Source organism: Culex quinquefasciatus, chromosome 3 (assembly GCF_015732765.1).
Source record: "Culex quinquefasciatus strain JHB chromosome 3, VPISU_Cqui_1.0_pri_paternal, whole genome shotgun sequence".
Taxonomy (NCBI): Eukaryota; Metazoa; Arthropoda; class Insecta; order Diptera; family Culicidae; genus Culex; species Culex quinquefasciatus.
Genome location: NC_051863.1, coordinates 140075682 through 140096619, shown reverse-complemented (window position 1 = coordinate 140096619; position 20938 = coordinate 140075682). Strand labels below are relative to the sequence as shown.

Here is a 20938-nt window from a genome sequence, read left to right as displayed (position 1 = left end):
GAGGGACATAATCTTGGGAGTGCTTCAATTCAACATGAAAAAATATTTAAAAAAAGAAAGACATACCTAACACCTAACCTAACAAAAATGCCTGTGTTGTATTTCATGGAAATCACATCCAGTTTCAAGTTGAAAAATTATTCATTTATTTTGAGCTATTTTTATACTTTTTTTAAACAATAGGTTTGGCAAAGGTGACTCCATGTTTGGGTGCCCAGAAAAAAATGACCCCTTGCTCCACAAGCGAAACCCAGTTTTTTGGGTTATTTTAAGCATCTGTGCAAATTTTGAGCGAAATTGTTTGAGATTAACCCATTGATACCCGAGCCTAAAGTTGGTGAAAAAAATGTTTTTCATACAAAAATGACCTTTTTAAATCGCTAATAACTTTTCAGAGTCGAGTTTTACAGCTGAGCAATTCTCTACGAAATCGGTCTTTTTTCTTAAATTTTAATTTTTGTATATTTTAATCCGACTGAAACTTTTTTGGTGCCTTCGGTATGCCCAAAGAAGCCATTTTGCATCATTAGTTTGTCCATATAATTTTCCATACAAATTTGGCAGCTGGCCATACAAAAATGATGTATGAAAATTCAAAAATCTGTATCTTTTGAAGGAATTTTTTGATCAATTTGGTGTCTTCGGCAAAGTTGTAGGTATGGAAACGGACTACACTGCAAAAAAATGATACACGGTAAAAAAAAATTTGTTGATTTTTTATTTAACTTTTTGTCACTAAAATTTGATTTGCAAAAAAACACTATTTTTATTTTTTTTATTTTTTGATATGTTTTAGAAGACTTCAAATGCCAACTTTTCAGAATTTTCCAGGTTGTGCAAAAAATCTTTGAGCGAGTTATGAATTTTTGAATCAACACTGATTTTTTTTAAAAATTGAAAAATTGGTCGCAAAAATTTTTCGACTTCATTTTACGATGTAAAATCAAATTTGCAATCAAAAAGTACTTTAATGAAATTTTGATAAAGTGCACCGTTTTCAAGTTAAATCCGTTTTTAGGTGACTTTTTTTGAAAATAGTCGCAGTTTTTATTTTTTTTAAATTAGTGCACATGTTTGCCCACTTTTGAAAATAATATTTTTGAAAAGCTGAGAAAATTCTCTATATTTTTCTTTATTGAAATTTGTTGATACGACCCTTAGTTGCTGAGATATTGCCATGCAAAGGTTTAAAAACAGGAAAATTGATGTTTTCTAAGTCTCACCCAAACAACACACCATTTTCTAATGTCGATATCTCAGCAACTAATGGTCCGATTTACAATGTTGAAACACAAAATATTCGTGAAATTTTCCGATCTTTTCGAAAAAAATATTTTCAAAATTTTTAAACCAGGACTAACATTTCAAAAGGGCGAAACATTCAATATCACGCCCTTTTAAAATGTTAGTCCTGGTTTAAAAATTTTGAAAATATTTTTTTCGAAAAGATCGAAAAATTTCACGAATGTTTTATATTTTAACATTGAAAATCGGACCATTAGTTGCTGAGATATCGACATTAGAAAACATCAATTTTCCAGTTTTTAAACCTTTGCATGGCAATATCTCAGCAACTAAAGGTCGTATGAACAAAGTTCAAAAAAGCAAAATATAGAGAATTTTCTCAGCTTTTCAAAAATATTTTTTTCAAAAGTGGGCAAATATGTACACTTATTTTAAAAAATTAAAAACTGCGACTATTTTCAAAAAAGTCACCTAAAAATGGATTTAACTTGAAAACGGTGCACTTTATCAAAATTTCACTAAAGTACTTTTTGATTGCAAATTTGATTTTACATCGAAAAATGAAGTCGAAAAATTTGTGCGACCAATTTTTCGATTTTTTTAAAAAATCAGTATTGATTCAAAAATTTATAACTCGCTCAAAGATTTTTCGCACAACCTGGAAATTTCTGAAAAGTTGGCATTTGATGTCCTCTAAAACATATCAAAAACTAAAAAGAATTAAAAATAGTGTTTTTTTGCAAATCAAGTTTTAGTGACAAAAAGTTAAATAAAAAATCACCAAATTTTTTTTACCGTGTATCATTTTTTTGCAGTGTAGTCCGTTTCCATACCTACAACTTTGCCGAAGACACCAAATTGATCAAAAAATTCTTTCAAAAGATACAGATTTTTGAATTTTCATACATCATTTTTGTAACACCAGCTGCCAAATTTGTATGGAAAATTATATGGACAAACTAATGATGCAAAATGGCTTCTTTGGGCATACCGAAGGCACCAAAAAAGTTTCAGTCGGATTAAAAAATACAAAAAAAATCGAATGACCGAAATCTGGGAGAACTGCTCAGCTTTGGTATGTTCTAAAAAATTGTAGAGCATTAAATTTCCAATGAGAATCTCACTTTTGGGAATATTTTGATGAAAGAAGCGCACCGTGCAGACCAAACCGTAATAAAATTGAGTTTTCCATTCATTTTTTCGATTTTTCCCATACAAATTTCACCCTCGAGTATCAATGGGTAAATGTTGACCGATTTTGCACATATTTGGCCCAGAGTCCTAAAATAGCTCAAGGAACAATCGGCTTGTGTAGCGAGGTTTTGAGAAAAATTTCCATATTCTGCGATTGGATTTATTTTTGCTAAGTCATCGTCACATAAAAATTTAACACTTGTCGTTTTTTCTTTTGAAAATATACTCTTTGATACAGATACAGTGGACTCTCTGGCTGTCGATCTACTCATTATCAATATTGCTCCAGTTGTCAATACATTTTTCAGTCCTTCAAGAAGCATGCTTTGATTTTTCGTTCTATAATTTGTTACCTCCCGCTCTCGACGGTCCCTTCAATATCGACAACGAGAGAGTCCACTATATTTTGTTTTTATCAAGATAAGTTTTTAGTGAATATAATTCCAAAACGGTTCACGATATCAAAATTTATTAAAAAGCACTTATCGATCTTAAATACGATTTTCCATCAAAATAATATTTCTACTTTTTACACGATTTTCAAAAATCATATTTTTTTTCGAAAAATTGGCATCATTGCCAACTTAGACCAACTTGTGCCACAGCTTAAAAAATAACAATTTTGTCAATTAAAATATATCAAAAAATGAAATTTTTTATTAATGTTTATTTGCACAATTTAATTTGCTGTGTTTAAATTGAATAAAAAGCTAAGTTTTTTTTAGATTGTGCTAAACAATACCTACAACTTTACCGAAGACATCAATTCGATCATAAAATCCTTTCTCAAAATACAAATTCAGCAATTCCATTTGAAAAGAGCAAAAACAAAAAAAAAAGTTTTCCGATCGGGCTGATTTTTTTTCTTGCGAGTTTCTTGGTCAAAACAATAAGACCCGTTTTTTTTGCCGTAAGAGTGACCTACATCGCGCTAGGGTGGTCCCAAAACGGGTACTTTCGTATTTTTTTTCAAAAACCACTTTTTTCAAAAAATCTCAACCTATTGCAGCTGTCTTGGACGCAAATGAAAGGTGATTAGCTTGCCTTTTGAGGAAAAATAGTTTGAGATCCGTAAAAACCAGCCACCCATTTATAAAAGTCGAATGAAAACTTAAAAAGGCGTTTTGACTGTGTCTGGAAAAAAGCCTTTGACTGTAAATATTTTTATCGGATTCCTCGGAAAATTCCACATAATATATAAAAAAATAGGAGATGTCGACCCGTACGTTCCAGAGATATGATATTTCGAAAATAAAAACAGTGTTTTTCGACGAGCAAAAATTACGAAAACGGGAAAAAATCAACTTTTTTCACTAAAACTGCGATAACTCTAAAATTTGAGTGATGACCTATATATGTTTGGGTACCAAAAGTTGCATCTTTCACTTACAAAAAAATAGGAAACACATTTTTATACATAACTTTAGAACTACTTCACATCAAGTCGAAAGGGACAAATTTGACTTAAATCGGTTTATCCAGTGCTGAGGAGATAATTGAGTAAATTTAATGGTCACAGTTTTTGATTCTGAGTCGATATGTACACATGAAGGTAGGTCTAGGACGGTTTCATAAAACGTAAATTTTCCGAGCAGAATTTTAGCTTACCTCAGTGATGATGGCAAAAAATGAGGGCAATTTTCGAGAATCAATTTTAATTTATGAAGGTTACAATATTTGAAGGTTCTATTACTTCTTATTTCATCTAAATCTACAAAAAGTAAATTTGACATTCTGAAAAATAAAAGATTTTTACGATCAGAAAATCAACAATACAAAAGTCTTTGAAAGCATCAATTTGCAAGTCTCAATATCCGCACTTCACAACAAAGCTTATCGAAAGAGCTTTTATTTACACAGCCATCAAGTGGTACCCTGCTACCCTACTAGTGTGACTAGAGCATTAAATCAAACTCAAACAACCGATTTCGATTTCAATAGAGTCAACAAAACAACACTTGAACTCAATTTGAATTCCATCAACCAATCGTAAAATACTCCTCTCCAATTTCAGCTCTCCAGTGACCTTTCCGTTGCTTTGTTTATTCCCTTGGCTTTCGCCGCCCTTCTTCCCTTTTTGTCAGTTAGCACAGTGTTCCTTATACAGCTTGTAGCATATAGTGCACGTTAGCAGCATAATGGCACTCTATAAAGCCGAAAGGACTCTCGTGTGGAATTGTAACATGTTGCTTTGCTGGAGAGCTCTCTTGCCTTCTCTGACACTTTAATTATTTACACTACAAAGGAAATCAACAGGCTTGACTTTTATCCTTTCCACGAGGAGAACAAAAAAAAAGGTCATCCCCATAGAAGTCACTTGCAGTGAATGGGACAAAAAAAGGGTGACATGGTCATTAAAGTCTGTCTCATTTTACATGCATATATAAGGGAAAGATCTCTTGTGGTTTGTGAAATTGTAAAAGGGTCAGTGGAATGTCTTTCCATGGAGTTCATTTTGTTGAAAATGAAATATTTCAAATTCAAATGAATTATTCTTGGAATCCAGTGAACACAGAAGATGAGCGATTTCCCTTCCACTAAAAAACACCAAATAGTTTTCCCCATGATAGAATAGACGATGTTTGTGGTGTAAATATTCACAACACCACAGCTCTGCTAGTGCACTTCGCGTTGTGTACAAAGGCGTGTTGCTGGAACGCTCTCTCGTTTGTGCCCCGGAAAACACGATGCATTTTCCACCATCATACATGTTTTTCCTCAGTCGTTCATTTCATGCGGTCGGAAAACCACATTCCTTCTTCAACCACATGGGAGGAGCATCATCCTAGTGGTGGTAGATTGAGAAGTGTGAGTGTTTTTTTTTTCAGCGCTTTTGAGGGTGCTTTACGTAGCGAGGTGCCATTTGTAGGTGTAATGTGGTAAAATTTTGCCTCGTTGAGCGCTGTGCACACGATATTACAATGTTGCACGGTAAAAAATGTCTTCAAATTTCAAACTGAAACAAATTTCAAAAAAGACTAATGAATACTAAATTCACAAGAGCAGCTACAATAAATTAAACATGGCAGCAAATTGCAAAAACAGTCTCTTGAAGGTCCCCAACATCTCGTGCACTTTAAACTTTTCCCCTTTTTGGGATGCAAATATAAACAAATGCTTGTACAATAACGAGGTTCACGGGTGTCTCAATCAGACTAAATTTAAATTATATAGTTATTTTTTTATTTTGCGTTAATTGTATTATGTTTTTTTTCATGATGAATTTTTGACATCTAACATCTGAAATATTTAAAAAATTATCGATATCGAAATGAAATGAACCAAAAAAACAGGGAACTAACAATTAGGCCGTTGCAAATATTTTTAAAATGTTTACGACTAACATATCAAAAAGGTCAATATTAAGTAAGGGTCCTAATTTCGGTTCAAAGATCAAAAATCACGCACTCATCGCCGATCGAATCTTTGCCGACTGAAACGCGCAACCATTCGTGAGCGAACACGACACAAATACTTTGTGAATTTCTTTGCCTACTCCGTCCGTCGACCAGTGTCACAACCGAATATGTTCCAGAGAGGAGAGAATCTAAAAAAATTCCAACTCGGTGCTCTTTTGGCCATCACTACCAAAGATTGCCGTAAATCTGTACTTGCCGTCAAATGTGTCTTTCAACAAAATTGTAAAATATTGTTGTAATCATCGATTTCAGGCAATTTAAAAAAATGACCAAAGCAAAGCCGATCGCAGACTATTTTGAGTCAGCTTTGAGCGACACAGCGCAATCAGCCTCTCTGAGCCATTCGCTGCACTAGGCGATTCGAGAGAGGGAGGGAGAGCAAAAGAGAGAGTATTCGGTAGCGATTGGTGTGGAAGTGACAAACGGTAGGAAACGAACAGGATAGTTTTGCGTCGCTTTCGATTTATGCTCGCGAGTGAATGAGTCTTTTTGGAGCAATCAGGACCCTTGATTCTGAGCCCTTTTGTTATGTTAGAGTTGATCCCGCAATTTCGAAAATATTTTTTTCGAAAGAATCAGAAAATGTCACAAATGTTTTGTTTTTCACATTGAAAATAGTTTCTGAGATATTGGTGCTAGAAAATAAAAGGCTGTTTGGATGAGACTTTTAAAACCTGGTTCTTGGTTATTTTTTCTTCTTTGCGCTGTATTAAATACAAATTTTCAGCAACAAAAGGTCAATCTTCATTTTCTCTTAGGCAATTTAATTGGAAATTTTCTCAACTTTCCTGATTTTTTTTACAGGAATAGACAATCATGGAAATTACTTTAAATATTCGAAAAACTGTATTTTTTCAGTTTAAATTCAACTTTAAGTGGGGCATTTGTCCCTACTTTGGACCTAGTACCTATTTTGGGTCTACTAAACTAAATTCAACGAAATTGAGCATTTCACCAAATCTGGCAGGGATCTGCCACTTGAGAATGATTCGTGCTGTCATTATCTTCATTTTGGTGGGCAAGAATAATTCACTTTTTCCTCTTAAATTATAAATAATGCAATAAATATATCACTCTTCACATTTTTCTAAGCAAATTGCATCTTGCCCATTAGTTCAAAAAATTTACACCACTTTTGCTTACCGCTTCTTGGCACTCAGCGTCAAGGCGTTCATCGCTCAGCACACGAATGAGAGCCGTCCCCCGAATCTCCAACCTCCGGCAATATGTATTTATTGGTGGGTTGCACAATCCCGTTGCAAAAACAATCACGAAACTGCCACCCAATCCATATAATAACTGATTAAAGTCTCTCGAAGAGAATGCTCTATTTTCATTTCATTTAAAATTTCTACAAATTGTGACAGTGTGTGTGCGCTTTTCACAAGTTACAGTCTTTCTTGCATATTACGGGCTTGTTGTTTGGCTACGCAACAATTGTTTAGTTATGTTTAAAACTCGTAAAGAATGATATAAATTATGTCCAAGCTAATTATGCACGTAATGCAAGTGAAATCAATTATTCTAATGTTGATTTGTGGCTTAAAACATCACAATGAATTAGCATGTTTTTCGACCGAATTTGTGCGGCTGTACTGTACGAGCTGGGGCTGAACCGTACGTCAAAAAAGTTCGCCACGTGCTTAGAGATTTCAACCAATCAGAAGGTAGGCCGAAAATATGCACAAAGAAGGTCGTATGCTAGGAGCAATATCCCCAAAATAGGGGCAAAAAGTGTTTTAGTTTTTCGTGCTTTTATTGCGATATAAGGTATTTTTATCAAAATGTTGATAATGTACGAGCTTAAGCATTAATTTTTTTTTTTTTTTTTGAAATTAAATATGTCTTTATTGAACTTTCTTATAATAATTACATTTCTTTTACATGCTAAGTGGTATGGCCTAATGCTCTTCATCTTTGTTATATTTTTCGTTTTTTTTATTAACTGATCATATTTATTTTATTTACTTCAAATTGTTTTACATAATTGCATTGAATTGAATACATTTGGGTAAAAAAGAAAAAAAATACTTTAACAACTAATCCTAACTTAAAACTAAAAAAAATAGATCCATTGAAATATTCAAAATCACTAGAACGAGTAAACTACGAACTGTATTTTAAGATGAATGCTCCAAGAGTTCTTACTTGTTCCTGGCGAGTTTTGCAACCACGCAGTGTTGTTGTCATCTCGATGAAAATGTTCAAAAGTTCTTGTGGTGAATACAGGTCACTACTGCCTTCGCCCGTTGATGTCGGTTGGTTTTCCCTCGGTTGCTGACTGAAGCCTGGAGGTGTTGTATGCTCTGCAACTCTTTGCCGCTGATTCAACGGCAATGGCTGCAGATTTGGAACCACTCGAGTAGATCCTGCTCCTGGTGACGCCAAAGCAGGAAAATCCACGTCCGTGTATGCTGGTGGTGTTTTGCGACGATTTGGTTGGTGCCTCGTCGTCGCTTGCTGCCGATTTTTTACAAACTCAGCACGTTTTGGGCAGCTCCGATTCTTGGTAGAATGGTCGCCGCCGCAATTGAAGCATTTCGCTTCGATGTTCTCGTTGATTGTTTCGCAAGCTTGAGTTTTGTGCTCACCTCCGCAGGTTGCACAACGACTCTTGATGAAACAGTTCCTTCCACCATGTCCAAACTGCAAGCAGTTCGAACATTGCGTCACGTCACGGTGCACTGGACGATAACGTTCCCAAGTCACGATGATGTTGAAAATTGCCCGAACTGCTTTCAGCTCAGACGGCGTTGTCGATCCTTTCTCGAGATGAACCAGGTACAGTTGATCACGATACTTGATGTCCTTGTTGTGTCTCGTCATCTTGAAGACTTCGATCACGTTCAACTTAAGAGTTTTGAGCTCTTCTTTCAGCACACTCACATCCATGTCGTACAGGCCACGGAGGACCTGTTTCATGGGGCGTTTACCTGGATCGTCATGGCTGTAGTATTCAATCTTTGTGTTGTTCAGAAAATCCCGAACGTAGTTGTAATCCTTTCTGGTAGGTAGCAGAATTTTGAGTCCATCAGCACACAAGCGAATGGAAGCTCGTAAAGCACCAGATTTGATAAACCCGGTCAGCCACTTTCGCACCGAATCCGATGACGATGTTTTCACAAAAATGGGTGGCAACTTTTCCAGTCGTTCAAATTCTTCCTTCTCGCTCACGTCCACAGGGAGGGTAGCAAACTGGTTTCCAGACGAATTTTGAGCGTCCTTGCTCAAACTGCCTGGCTTTGCAGGTAGCGCTTCGGCATTCTTTAGCTTCTTCAAATCTGCCGATCCTGCTGGTGAGGACCGCCTCTTTTTCTTGCCGTGAGGCATTTTTGCACTTTTTAAGCACTTTTCAGGAGCTAATATCCAGGAGTACCTCACTGATTGGTGGTCCACAAATGAATGAGCTTAAGCATTAAAAAACCAACTTATTCATGTAAAACAAACTAGGCTGCCAATAGCAGCCTTTGAGAATACATCAAATTAAAAGTGCGCTCTGCTTAGTAGGCCAAAAATAGGGACAAATACCCTGGCTATATCTCGAAAATGGTGCACTTCACTAAAAATGTGTAGAGTACTTTTCGATTGCAAATTTGATTTTACATTTCAAACTTAGTTCAAAAAATAATTCCGTTTAAAATTTATATTTTTCAAAAAAAACCTTGTTTTCAAAGATAACTCGGCGGCATTTTTTTTGTTAAAACTTTTGAATGGCTCTAAAGTTGCGGTTTTTTGTCCCTAAATCATATTAAAAAAAAAAAACTAAAATTAAACTGTTTGGATAACAAAATATTGTTATATAATCGGCGGTTTTAATGTAGGGTAGGGTAGTCATCAATGAGACAGTTTTGGTTTTTAACATTCAACGATTTTTGTATTTTTTTCATCAGCATGTTTTAATGAGCTTTTTGTTGCAATTTCTTTCTTTTAATGTGTTCTAACATTGACCAAAATATGAGATCGATCCGACCTCTACAGTTTTGAATGATTTCCCTAGATTTTGAAAAGTTTAATGAAGAAAAATCAAAGTGTCTCATTGTTACCCATGGGCTGAAAAGAGTGGGGAACAATGAGACAGCCCTGGATTCTGGGTATATTCTTAATTTTGGTCAAATCTAATGAAAGGCCATTGTAGCCCAACTCATGCCCTATGAAATGACGAAAGAAATTTGGAGAAATATTAGTTTTTGTTTTATTGGCAGCCTATGAGCGAAAATGTAATTATCAGTCATAATTTACTTTTACACCCCAAAATCAAACATTTATGAATAACTTTGCAAGGGAGCGTCCATAACCAAAGCCACTATTATGACAGACGTGTATTCAGTAGACACACCTTTCCCCAAAATATGAGCCTGATTGGTTGAAACTACGACTTGTAAGAGCCATTTTATCATTGTTCCCCGTGTCTCATTGATGACTACTCTACCCTATCATTTTTTTCTGAATAGTCTGGAATATTCACGTACCATTTTTGTATGCACAGCCATTTTATTACTTTCTCTGATAGTTCGCATGCTTTAGAACCAAACTGCGTTATTATCTCAAAATTCTCAAAATTTCACATTGGAAGGACTTACTTCGAGCGGCAGTTTATTGGTTGTTCTTAAATTATCATCTGAACTCAAAAAATAAAAAATAAAAAAATAAAAACCAATATTGTTGAAAAACCAGTCTATTACCATCAATAACCATCAGTTGCCAGAACGGCTGTTCAACTTGTGTTCTAAAAGGAATAAAATTCGTACTTGATACCCAATTAGATACCAACAAACATAGTTCATACTCAAAATAAATTTACTTTTGCTGACAGACCGAATTTATTTTCATCTCTGGCTTGCTTACCAATCCACATTCAAACCCCTCAGTTACGCACTTATCAAACCGGAAAAAAACAAATATTGAATTTCCTCCCCAAACGAATATTAACACGGAATCATCAAACAGCAGATAACGTTGATTTCCGTACCTGTTTTTGTTGATGTTAAAATCACGGAAAAACTCTGCAAAGTGGACTCATCTACCCGAGACCAAAAAAAAAATGACGGCAAAAAGTACTGCCAAAAACCATCCTCCAGGGAGGAGCGAGCTGCAAATGCATAATTCCATTTCAGCCCACCCACATGCGGTGGGAAATTGAAAATTGTATTTCAAACCACGCGGGGAGAGCTCCCCAGCTCGGCAGAAAATAATTTCGTTCGTTTTCACTTTGGAATATTGGTGGGGGAGGTGGCAACGGCAACTCAGTTTTGAGCTTTAATAAAACATTGCCAGAGCGACGTGTTGCTTTGCTGCTTGTTTTTGGGTGGATTTACTTTTCAGTTTTTTGGGAAGCTTTTGGGGATGAGCAAATGCTAACATCTTCTATTTACCAACCGTCAGACAAGTCTTATCTGGGCGTGTTTGAATTGCTCAGAGTGGTTTTGGGGGATTAGACGAATTTTGGTTTGAGCTGTCTGATGTAAAGATTTTGCAATTTATAATTTTATGTTATTTTTTTTAGAATCACTTTTTAATAAGATTTTCTCTCAAGCATGAAATCATCTCAACTTTCAGAGCTCGTCAACTCTATAATCTTGATCAGCCTCACCTGCATGCACTCTTTTTTAAGCCTTTCTATGATTTCCTGCATTTCCTAGTAATACAAGCCAGCTAACTCCAAACTGTAACTAAAGAAGTCATTCAACAGTGACATATGGGATGCCCCACCATCATCAACCGAGAGTTCTTCTTCCTTGGAACGAAACGTGAAACGCCAACTAGTACGAACTGCACACGTCCGCATACGTAACTGGAAGCGAATGGTGCAGCAAATTGCATTTGCGGATTTGCAGAACTCTCTCCCCCGCCCGACTGCGAATGCAACTGCAGTAGCACAAAAGTAGCTGAGCTGTAGATCTAATCCGATGTTGCATTCGTGGAAGCTTCTTCACCCAGCAGCTAAGATGTGCCGGGTTGCTCACGCGCCGTGTTTGCAAAATCACGTGAACAACTGCAATAAATCAACTCACCTACAAACACTCATACACCCGCAAGATATCTTATCAAAATACAGACAAACGCTGGGCATGAATTTAACATACCAACAACCGTCATCATTATTTTTTTTAATTTACTGATTTGTCGTTTTGTCTCCTTCTGTATTCTAGCGCACTGCACGGAGTTGGATCGAGGCGAATTTCCAGAAGCGCGAGTGCATCAAGTACATCCCTAACCTCAAAAATGAAGATGTGTAAGTATTAGATGCAAACTATATCAAAAATGATCTTTTTTTTTATTTTTACGTTCAGACCACTTCTGTGGCATACATGTCTTTTGAAAACGTATATTGTGTCTTATTATTTCTTGCAACGTTACTTTATTCATATTTGGGAGGCTACGATTCCTAAAACATAAAAAATATATGCATTTTCACTTTGGGAAGAGTGGGCCAACTTAACCACTATAGCCTGTTTTTCGAAAACGAGTGTGTAAAACCCCGATGTAATCTTTTTAGAGGTGAGATAGAGTCTTACAAAATGAATTGCTGGGCCGGATTAAAACTTCAAGTTGAAAAAAAAGTTGAAAACTAGTATAATTTTTTTCCTGAATTTGTAATTGAATTTTTTTTTTCGTACAGTCAAATATATTTGAGGAAAACAAAACGTTTCATAACTTGAGTAATGCATGATCTATATATCTATATATATAAAAAATTTCGACGGTTTTGAACGAACGCAAATCAGTTCAATACGAAGCGTCGGATCGAGGTGCTCATTGTTACGTTGGGTTCGTATAAGTCCATGGAAGGTTCTTACGCCAAAAAGTTACAACTTTGGCCACTCTGGAACCGATTCCGGAAAATCTGCAGATTGTATGGGAAAAGCTGCGTAAAATCAAATTTTGATCACAGGAGGCTGAATAAGAAAACAAGTAAAAAACTTCAAGAAAAGAAAAAAGACAAGACGAAGTTTGTCGGGTTTAGCTTGTTTAGTATAAACAAACTTATACTTATTTTTCAGTGAAAACATATGAGAGTAGTTGTCTTTATAGCTGTCGACCACTTTTGCCAACCACAAGTGTCTTTCTTTTTTCTACACGCACTTCGCCGCCTTGGGATCCTAAATGTATAAAAGAATTTTGTGGCGCCGTCCGATGAGTGTAAATAGTCTTCAATATTATTCTATGATTCACTTCAAACAGTTGATGGCGTAAATTGAGGGTAGGGGGATAAATTTTTAAGAATGTGTCCATGTGGTTTATGGATGGACCTTTGGAAGGTATTTTTGAACGATTTTTTGTCTTGTGCAAAGTTGTGAGATAACAGAAAAATACCGTTTTATTCTAGACTTTTTGTTACTCTAAGTTTTATTCCCAAAAACATTATTTTTGGAAGAAAAAAATTATACGAAAATATAAAATATTATCAAACAAAATTACAGTCGGTACAAAATTAAATTTGCGTTTTACAGTTATTGGCAAAAATGTTCTACAATTAAATTTTTTTCAAAGGAGGGGCCATCCATAAACCACGTTAAAACTTGCAGGGGGTGCAAGCTCAATACATTTATTTTTTGAAATGGAAAAAAGCTCAATTTAAAATCGTTTTTTTGGAGGGGAGGGGGAAATTGAAAATATTGGCAAACAAAATTTAAAATAAATTTGGATGCAGAATGAAATTTGCTATCAAAAATTAAAAAAAAAAGATTATGTCAAACAAATTTTCAAGACTATCATTTCAAAAGGGCCAAACATTCAATATTATGCCCTTTTGGAATATTAGTCTTGATTAAAAAAAATAGAACATTGTTTTCGAAAAGATCGGACAATTTCACATATGTTTCATAAATAAATATTGAAAATCGGACCATTATTTGCTGAGATATTGACATTAAAAAGTTGTTTGGGTGAGATTTAGCAAACATCAATTTTCCTGTTTTTTGAATATTTGCATGGCAATATCTGAGCAACTAAGGGTCGTGTCAACAAAGGTCAAAAGAGCAAAATATAGAGAATTTTCTCAGCTCTCCAAAAATATTTTTTTCAAAAGTGGGCAAACTTCGGCACTTATTTAAAAAATATAAATAACTGTGACTACCTTAAAAAAAAAAAAAAAAACTAAAAATTAATAAAACTTAAATACGGTGCACTTCATCAAAATTTCACTAAAGTTTTTTTTGATTGCAAATTCGATTTTACATCGAAAAATTTTGCGACCAATATTTTGACTTTTTGTAAAAATCAAAAATTCATTACTCGGTCAAAGATTTTTTGCCTATTCTGGAAATTTCTGAAAAGTTGGCATTTAATGTCCCCTAAAACATATCAGAAATTAAAAAAAAATCAAAATAGTGTTTTTTTTTGCAAATCAAGTTTTAGTGACAAAAAGTAAAATTATAAATCATCACTTTTTTACCGTTTATCATTTTTTTCAGTGTAGCCCTCATCCATACCTAAAACATTGCCGAAGACATCAAATCGATCAAAAAATACCTTTAATAGATACAATTTTAAAATTTCATGAATCATTTTTGTATTGACTGCTGCCAAATTTATATGGAAAATTTTATGGACAAACCTGGGTGATGAATAGAGAGAATGCGTAACGTGATTTTCGAATGATCCCACTTTGTTTACATCTACGAAGTAGAAGGCTGTTCAAGCAAAAGCATGACTTTTTTCTTACTCGTAACTGAGCTGTTTTTTAATCAGTAGTATGTGTTTTATTTTGTCTAGTTTTTGATTAAAAATTGTGTGTGTTTTCAAGTTTCGATCGGTTAGATGAGGTGTTTCTTTTTTACGGGTGACAAAGAACTGCTGCAAATGTGTAAATTCTCGAAGTTGATGCTGAAGCGAAGCTGAACCAACAAACAGAGAAGATTTTCACTAAACCAGTGGGGTTTCAAACGGAATCAAACAAAAAAGACAGCTTCTGGATGGATACAACCACATCGACTCCATAAACAACTTCCATTCATAATTATAAAAAAAGAACGATCTCGCCTTCAACTTTCTTAAGACTCGACTTCAACTCCAGGTCCTCAAAAGCCACACATTTTACATTCTTGCAAAAAAAAAAACAATTTTTAATGATCGATAACAATACTCTCTATTTTTGGCGAATAGTAAATTGGTTCCACTTTGACAGTTCAAAATTGAGGCCGTTTTGCGAACCACTATTCAGTATCCAGGGACAAACTTATGATGCAAAATGAATTTTTGGACAAACCGAAGGCACCAAAAAAGAAACGGATTAAAAAATACAAAAAAAATCGAAATTTCTTTAAGTTTAAATTTTGTAAACATGTTTTTTTTTCTGATTGTTATAGTTAGTCTTCACTTTGCAGCTCGCAATATCTCGAAAAAAATTGATTCAATGTCACTGTTAAAAATAAACTTTGGTGAACTTTTCTGCTCATTTCACTCAAAATAATTTTATTTTTTTTTTGAAAATCATAAGCTGATTAAAATCAGTAATTTGGTTGTTCCCTGTATCTATTTTTTCTTAACACTGGAACGCCCAACGCATGTCCAACTTACGCGGACGCCCAAGCCTCCCAATAAAGGGGGAACGGTAACTTCAACTCGCTGGTTCTCGGGCATTACTCAACCAATCGGGACGATTCTTGTTTCCAGTGATTTGTAAGAATGTCCAGATGATCCTAAAATTTTGCAGAACTTGATTTGAACAAATCTGTAATTTCTGCGACCGAAAACAGCGTTCCACCTTTTTTTAAAAAAACTGCCTCCGCGGAATTTTTGGCGAAAAAAAAAGTTGTAACGATGTTTTTGTTCGCAAAAATTTGGGCGTTGGAATGTTAAAATGATAGAACCATCCAACTGATTAGAACCATCAACTTTGCCGAAGACACAAAATCGTTCAAGCAATCCCTTCTCAATATACCATTTTTTAAATATCCACGTGCCCATTTTCAATGAGCAGTTCGCAAAAAGTGTATGGACTATTGTATGGAGTCACTGATTTTGAAAATATTCGCATTAGTGGCCAAAGTGCTTGAAAGTATCTTTTGACAACCTCATTTTTTGGGCTTTGGCCCACCGGAACAAATTCCTGAATGCCAACAAAAAGAGTCATATTTTTAAACTCTAGTACACATTAACCGGGGAAATCGTTCTTCTAAACCTCCAAAATTGTAGCATGAATCAATTTGATTGTTTAAACCAAGTTAAAACATTCTTACAAAGTTGCAAATCTATTTATAGACACAAATTTTCATCAAAATTTTACAACTGATTAAATGAAATATTTAATATAATAACTTTTTCCGAGAATATGGCACAAAATCTACCACAACGGACACCTCCCAAATACACTTAAGAACTAGCAATGCCTTTCTTCCAAGAAAGAAAACGTGCCCCAACGGAAAGTCGGTCTCAATATCACTTATTTTCCGGTGCTCTTGAAGCCGGGTCTGCTCGAGTCACGTCGAAAAAGAAGTGTCCCAGACAAATAGACCAAGTGCCCTAATGTGCAACCTGCCTGCCGGCCTGGGTGGCAGAAAATGTGCACAAGGCCACCTCCACCACACTATCGACCACAGCCCAACCCCGAGGACCGTGGGAAAAAATTATACACTTTATGAGTTTGGCCTAGTTTGCCATTCTCGGACCAGAATAGACCCCGGTGTGTGGCTTCCGGTGGAGAATTTCCGCTCTTCGGTGAGAAAAGGAGCGCGGGGTTGAGGTCAGGGGGCTCGTTATTGCAAAATCGATAGTCTCCGACCTCTGCAGTTGCGAGTGCAGCGTTGGAATCGTTAGGGAGTGTGCTGGCCACCTTCAGGACACTTAAGGGAGGTCGCGAGCGCAATCTTACAAGTGGGATTGCAAATCGTGGTCATGACGCCGGGAAAAGGTCGTTACCAACGGAACCCGGGGTATTTCCAATTCAAATCAGCAGCAGCAAGGATTCTCCTCCTGGCAGTGTGATAACTCTTTGTTTGTTTGCCAACTGGGACGAGACCCTGCCGCGTACGTGTATGACTGTAAGAACTTGCTCCTTGGAGCTGACATATCGGTGTGCTCTTACTATTTGAACAATGTTGAAACCCGAGAAGTTCCACACTGCAGCAGTGTTTGGTTGATGTTGAAAACAGATGTTGTGCGTTTGATCTTTCATGAATTGCAATGGTGTAGTACGATGGCAGCTTCCGAGAAGTGTTCCCATCGTTTCAATTCTTGTTCTTCATCTCTAACTATTACTGTTGATACTGTTGAACGAGTGGGTTATCGGATGTCTCTGCTGAGCTGGAAATTGAATTTTGAGCTTGATTTGATACTAACCATTTGCTTTGAAGGTTGACATTGTTGCACAGCAATAGTTAAATAAAAAGTTTAGTTCGAGCACTTTTGAAGCCAACAAATAAAACCAGATGTGATTTAAGACCTGTCCCGTAAATTCAAACGTTCTGCAATTTGTCCATTGCTCATGATGATTATTATGTTTATTTTTTTCTGTAGGCGTGGCTGAATGGTTACGCTGTTTGCTTTGTAAGTGGATGATCATGGATTCGATTCCCATCTACTCCAGCCTTTTATCGGATGGGGAAGTAAAACCTCGGTCCGACCTTAGTTGTTGTTACGCCCTTAAGTCATTCCAAATGTAAGAGTAATAAAGAATAAAGACCAATGACAAACCAAACCAAGCTTGCTCCGGTGGAGTCGCTGATCGGCGGTTAGACTCGCAGTCCAAAGCTCGTCAGTTCGGGGTGGAAAATTTCCCCCAAACCTCAAATTTCATGCTTCCCCTCGGGTTGAGCCTGCAGAGTCATTTTTGTCAATTTTTGTAGGTCAGTGTTATGAAACGATGTCCAATATTGGGGGGTTCAAATATGGAATGTTTTTTGGAATCCACTAGTTAGTGCTTTAGTTTAATTTGTGTTCTAAGTAAGGATGTTCGATAAACATTTTTCAAAGGCTGGCTTTGTTAGTTCATTTCAAACCTATTAGAAATTGAAATTAAATGTTAAACCAAATTATAAAACGCTTCTAAATTCCAACCACATAATTATTTTTTTTTCAATTCAATTAGTGTTTATTAGAATTTAGCTGTTCTGTTTCAGGATGTTACATTTGCAATTCAGAGATTTGAAGAACCTTTCAACATAATTAAAAACATAAAAAATGAGGTAGATTTTTGCTAGTTTTCACAATTTTTACTTAGAATAATTTAGTATTTGCCAAAACATCAAGATTTTTATCTTTTTTTTTAAATCGGGAAGAAAGTTGTCTATTAGTTTTTCCGGCTGGTCATACAAAATGGGCATGTGAAATTCTAAAACCTAAGAAGGGATTTTCGGATCGATTTGATATCTTTGACAAAGTTGTAGGTTATGTACTTTTAAGATATTAATAGGTACAGAGTATACATAATCGATATTATTTTTTATTAGACAACTTATCACTTAAATTTGATTACCAAAAACGTTCTTTCTTTAATAAAAAAATATTTTTTTTTATATTTCAAAGTTCAAAAAAGCAAATATAGAGAATTTTCTCAGCATTTCAATATTTTTTTCCATATGTGGGAAAACATGAGCACTAATTTAAGAAAAAATTATAACTGCGACTATTTTCAAAAAAGTAACCTAAAAATGTCTATAACTTGAAAACGGTGCACTTTATCAAAATTGCACTACATTACTTTTTGATTGCAAATTCGATTTTACATCGAAAAATTAAGATAAATAATGTTTATGACCAATATTTTGATTTATTTGAAAAAAATCAGTATTGTTTCAAAAGTTCATAACTCGGTCAAAGATTTTTTGCCTACTCTGGAAATTTCAGAAAAGTTTGCATTTGATGTCTCTTAAAACATATCAGAAAAAAATAAAAACTGCATTAATCCACCTATGTGGCTGGTGCCTTCCTCACTTTTTACCAACATTTGGTGGTATGATGGGTTTAGACACAAATTCCATCTACATTTCTCAATAATTTCTCAATAAAAAAATACACAAATGTCACTTAAGCGGTCATAACTTGAGACTGAGCATTGCCAGATCTTCAATGTTTTGGACTCATTAAAAAGACTCATTACCTAACCAACGATGGGTCGGATGATGGATCCGGACAAAGCTTAGGCATTGAAAAAAAGTACAAAAATAACGTCATGATTCGAATTCCCGGACGCTTCGAAACCCGGACACTTCAACCTGTTTTATCAATTATTCGGATATAAGTTCGCATTATGAATGTCAAAACTGTGTTATTTGATGAATTCTAACATCAACTTTCATTTAAAGTTTGTTTGAACGCTGTAGTTAATGCCAAAACAATTAAATAAAATAAAATTATAAGTTTACCAAAAATGCGAAACATTTCAACTGAAATATTTCATACGCGTCCGAAGCACCGGGAAGGCAAAGCAGAAATTTATGTTTATGATTTCCTTAAGGGGTCGTGCATAAACCACGTGGTCTCCTTAGGGGGGGGAGGGGGTCCGAAATCCGACCGAAAAAAACCATGAAAAGCAATGGGGGGGAGGGGGGGGGGTCGACGGCTGACCACGTGGCCTTTCAAAAAAAATCTTTTCTTAAAAAAAAGAAAAAAATACGCGCTTTGAGTTTACTTATATTCATACATTTTTTGTTACACTTCAAAAGCAAACAATTATTGTGTTTAGAATTATTACTTATATTTCAATGTCACAATATTTTCCAATTCAAAATTAATTATATATTTCGGCAGATTCATATCAATGCTTTGAGCCTGTTATTGAATGAACACTTTTTAATACTCATTTAACTACGTCTTACCTTTTTTTAAAAGCTGTTAAAAAATAAAGTTTCAGTATCAAAAGTAAATATACTCTAAAAAATGCGTACCAAAATGCAAACACATTTTTTTTTGTTGATGGTATCTTGTAGCTAAAAATGTGCTTGCAAATTTGTATTGAAAGTAGATGTAGTCTTCGATAGTTCTATTTTCGAACAATTTAAAAAATAAATATAGCTGGCAATTTTATAAGATTTTCGTAACAAGGCAAAAGACTAAATATGTATTATAAATGAAGTGTCTAAAAATGATTCTCGGCGAAAAAAAAAATATTTTCAAAATCTTAGATCTTAGCTAATTACCGTAGCTGGTCCTATAAGTGATCGAAGAATCTTTATCGAAAGATTTCCTTTTGACACTTAAAACAAACTCAAGATATCTTGTATCTCCTCTCTCATGCAATATTTTTTTAAGTACAGAGAAACTAAAAACCCCAATTTCAGGATTATCGCACAAAATTTCAGTTTCATTCATTTGCAAGTGAAACGTCTAACATTAAAAATTAACCAGTAACGAAAAAACGAACGATACATACTTTAAGATTCACCAAAAAATTGGATGAATATTTTGGTCTAAAAGGTATTCCTTATTTCATGGGTTACACAATTCGGATTGTTATATTACATAACATTTCATAAAATACACGTTTACTATCCATCGGCAAAGTTGTAGGTATTTTTTTTTAGTTTTTTTTTACATGTTAATATGGACCATCTGTTGAGCCAAAGAGAAACAAGGGCAAACATTTTTGATTTTTAGAGAAAAAAAACGAGCTTCAAGCAAACATTGTTTTTGTTTCTTAATCAATTTAAAGATTAAAAAAATAGGGGCCAAAGGTGCCCTTTCCTGAAAATATTAGTTTTTCTTTAAGCTGATAAAATATACTATACCCTCAACTTCATATTTGAGATAAAACCACTCAAATATAAAGACACATTAAAATAATTTAAGTTTTAAAGCATTACTTAATTTTCAAATGCCGATATCAATTTGTGAAATAAATTTCAATACAATGCCGTTTTTTTCATAAAATTATTTTTATTAGGTCCTTTTCGGTACTGGGACCTGGTTAGGACCGAGTCGAATACAATGCCGTTAAAGATCAACATAAATAAAACTCCTTCAAAAAGATGGAACGGTATTTTCAACTCGCTGGTTCTCGGGCATAACTCAACCAACCGGGACATTTTTTTGAGTGAATTATAAGGATGTTTAGATGATCTTTAAACTTTGCAGAACTCGAATTGATCACATCTGTAATTTATGCGATCAAAAACGTCGTTCCAACTTTTGTTTGCTCTATT

The 20938-nt window shown here is 34.9% G+C and overlaps 1 protein-coding gene across 21 annotated transcripts in view; it reads left to right on the top strand.

Annotated features, from left to right (window-relative positions):
• Positions 1 to 20938, top strand: part of LOC6047935 (transient receptor potential cation channel trpm) — a 222908-nt gene that overhangs the window by 105756 nt on the left and 96214 nt on the right. For all 21 annotated transcript variants that reach the window (XM_038259307.1, XM_038259290.1, XM_038259287.1 and 18 more), the window contains one exon: positions 12008 to 12090. In XM_038259307.1, the coding sequence (XP_038115235.1) occupies positions 12008 to 12090 (83 nt within the window). The remainder of the gene's footprint in view (positions 1 to 12007; positions 12091 to 20938) is intronic.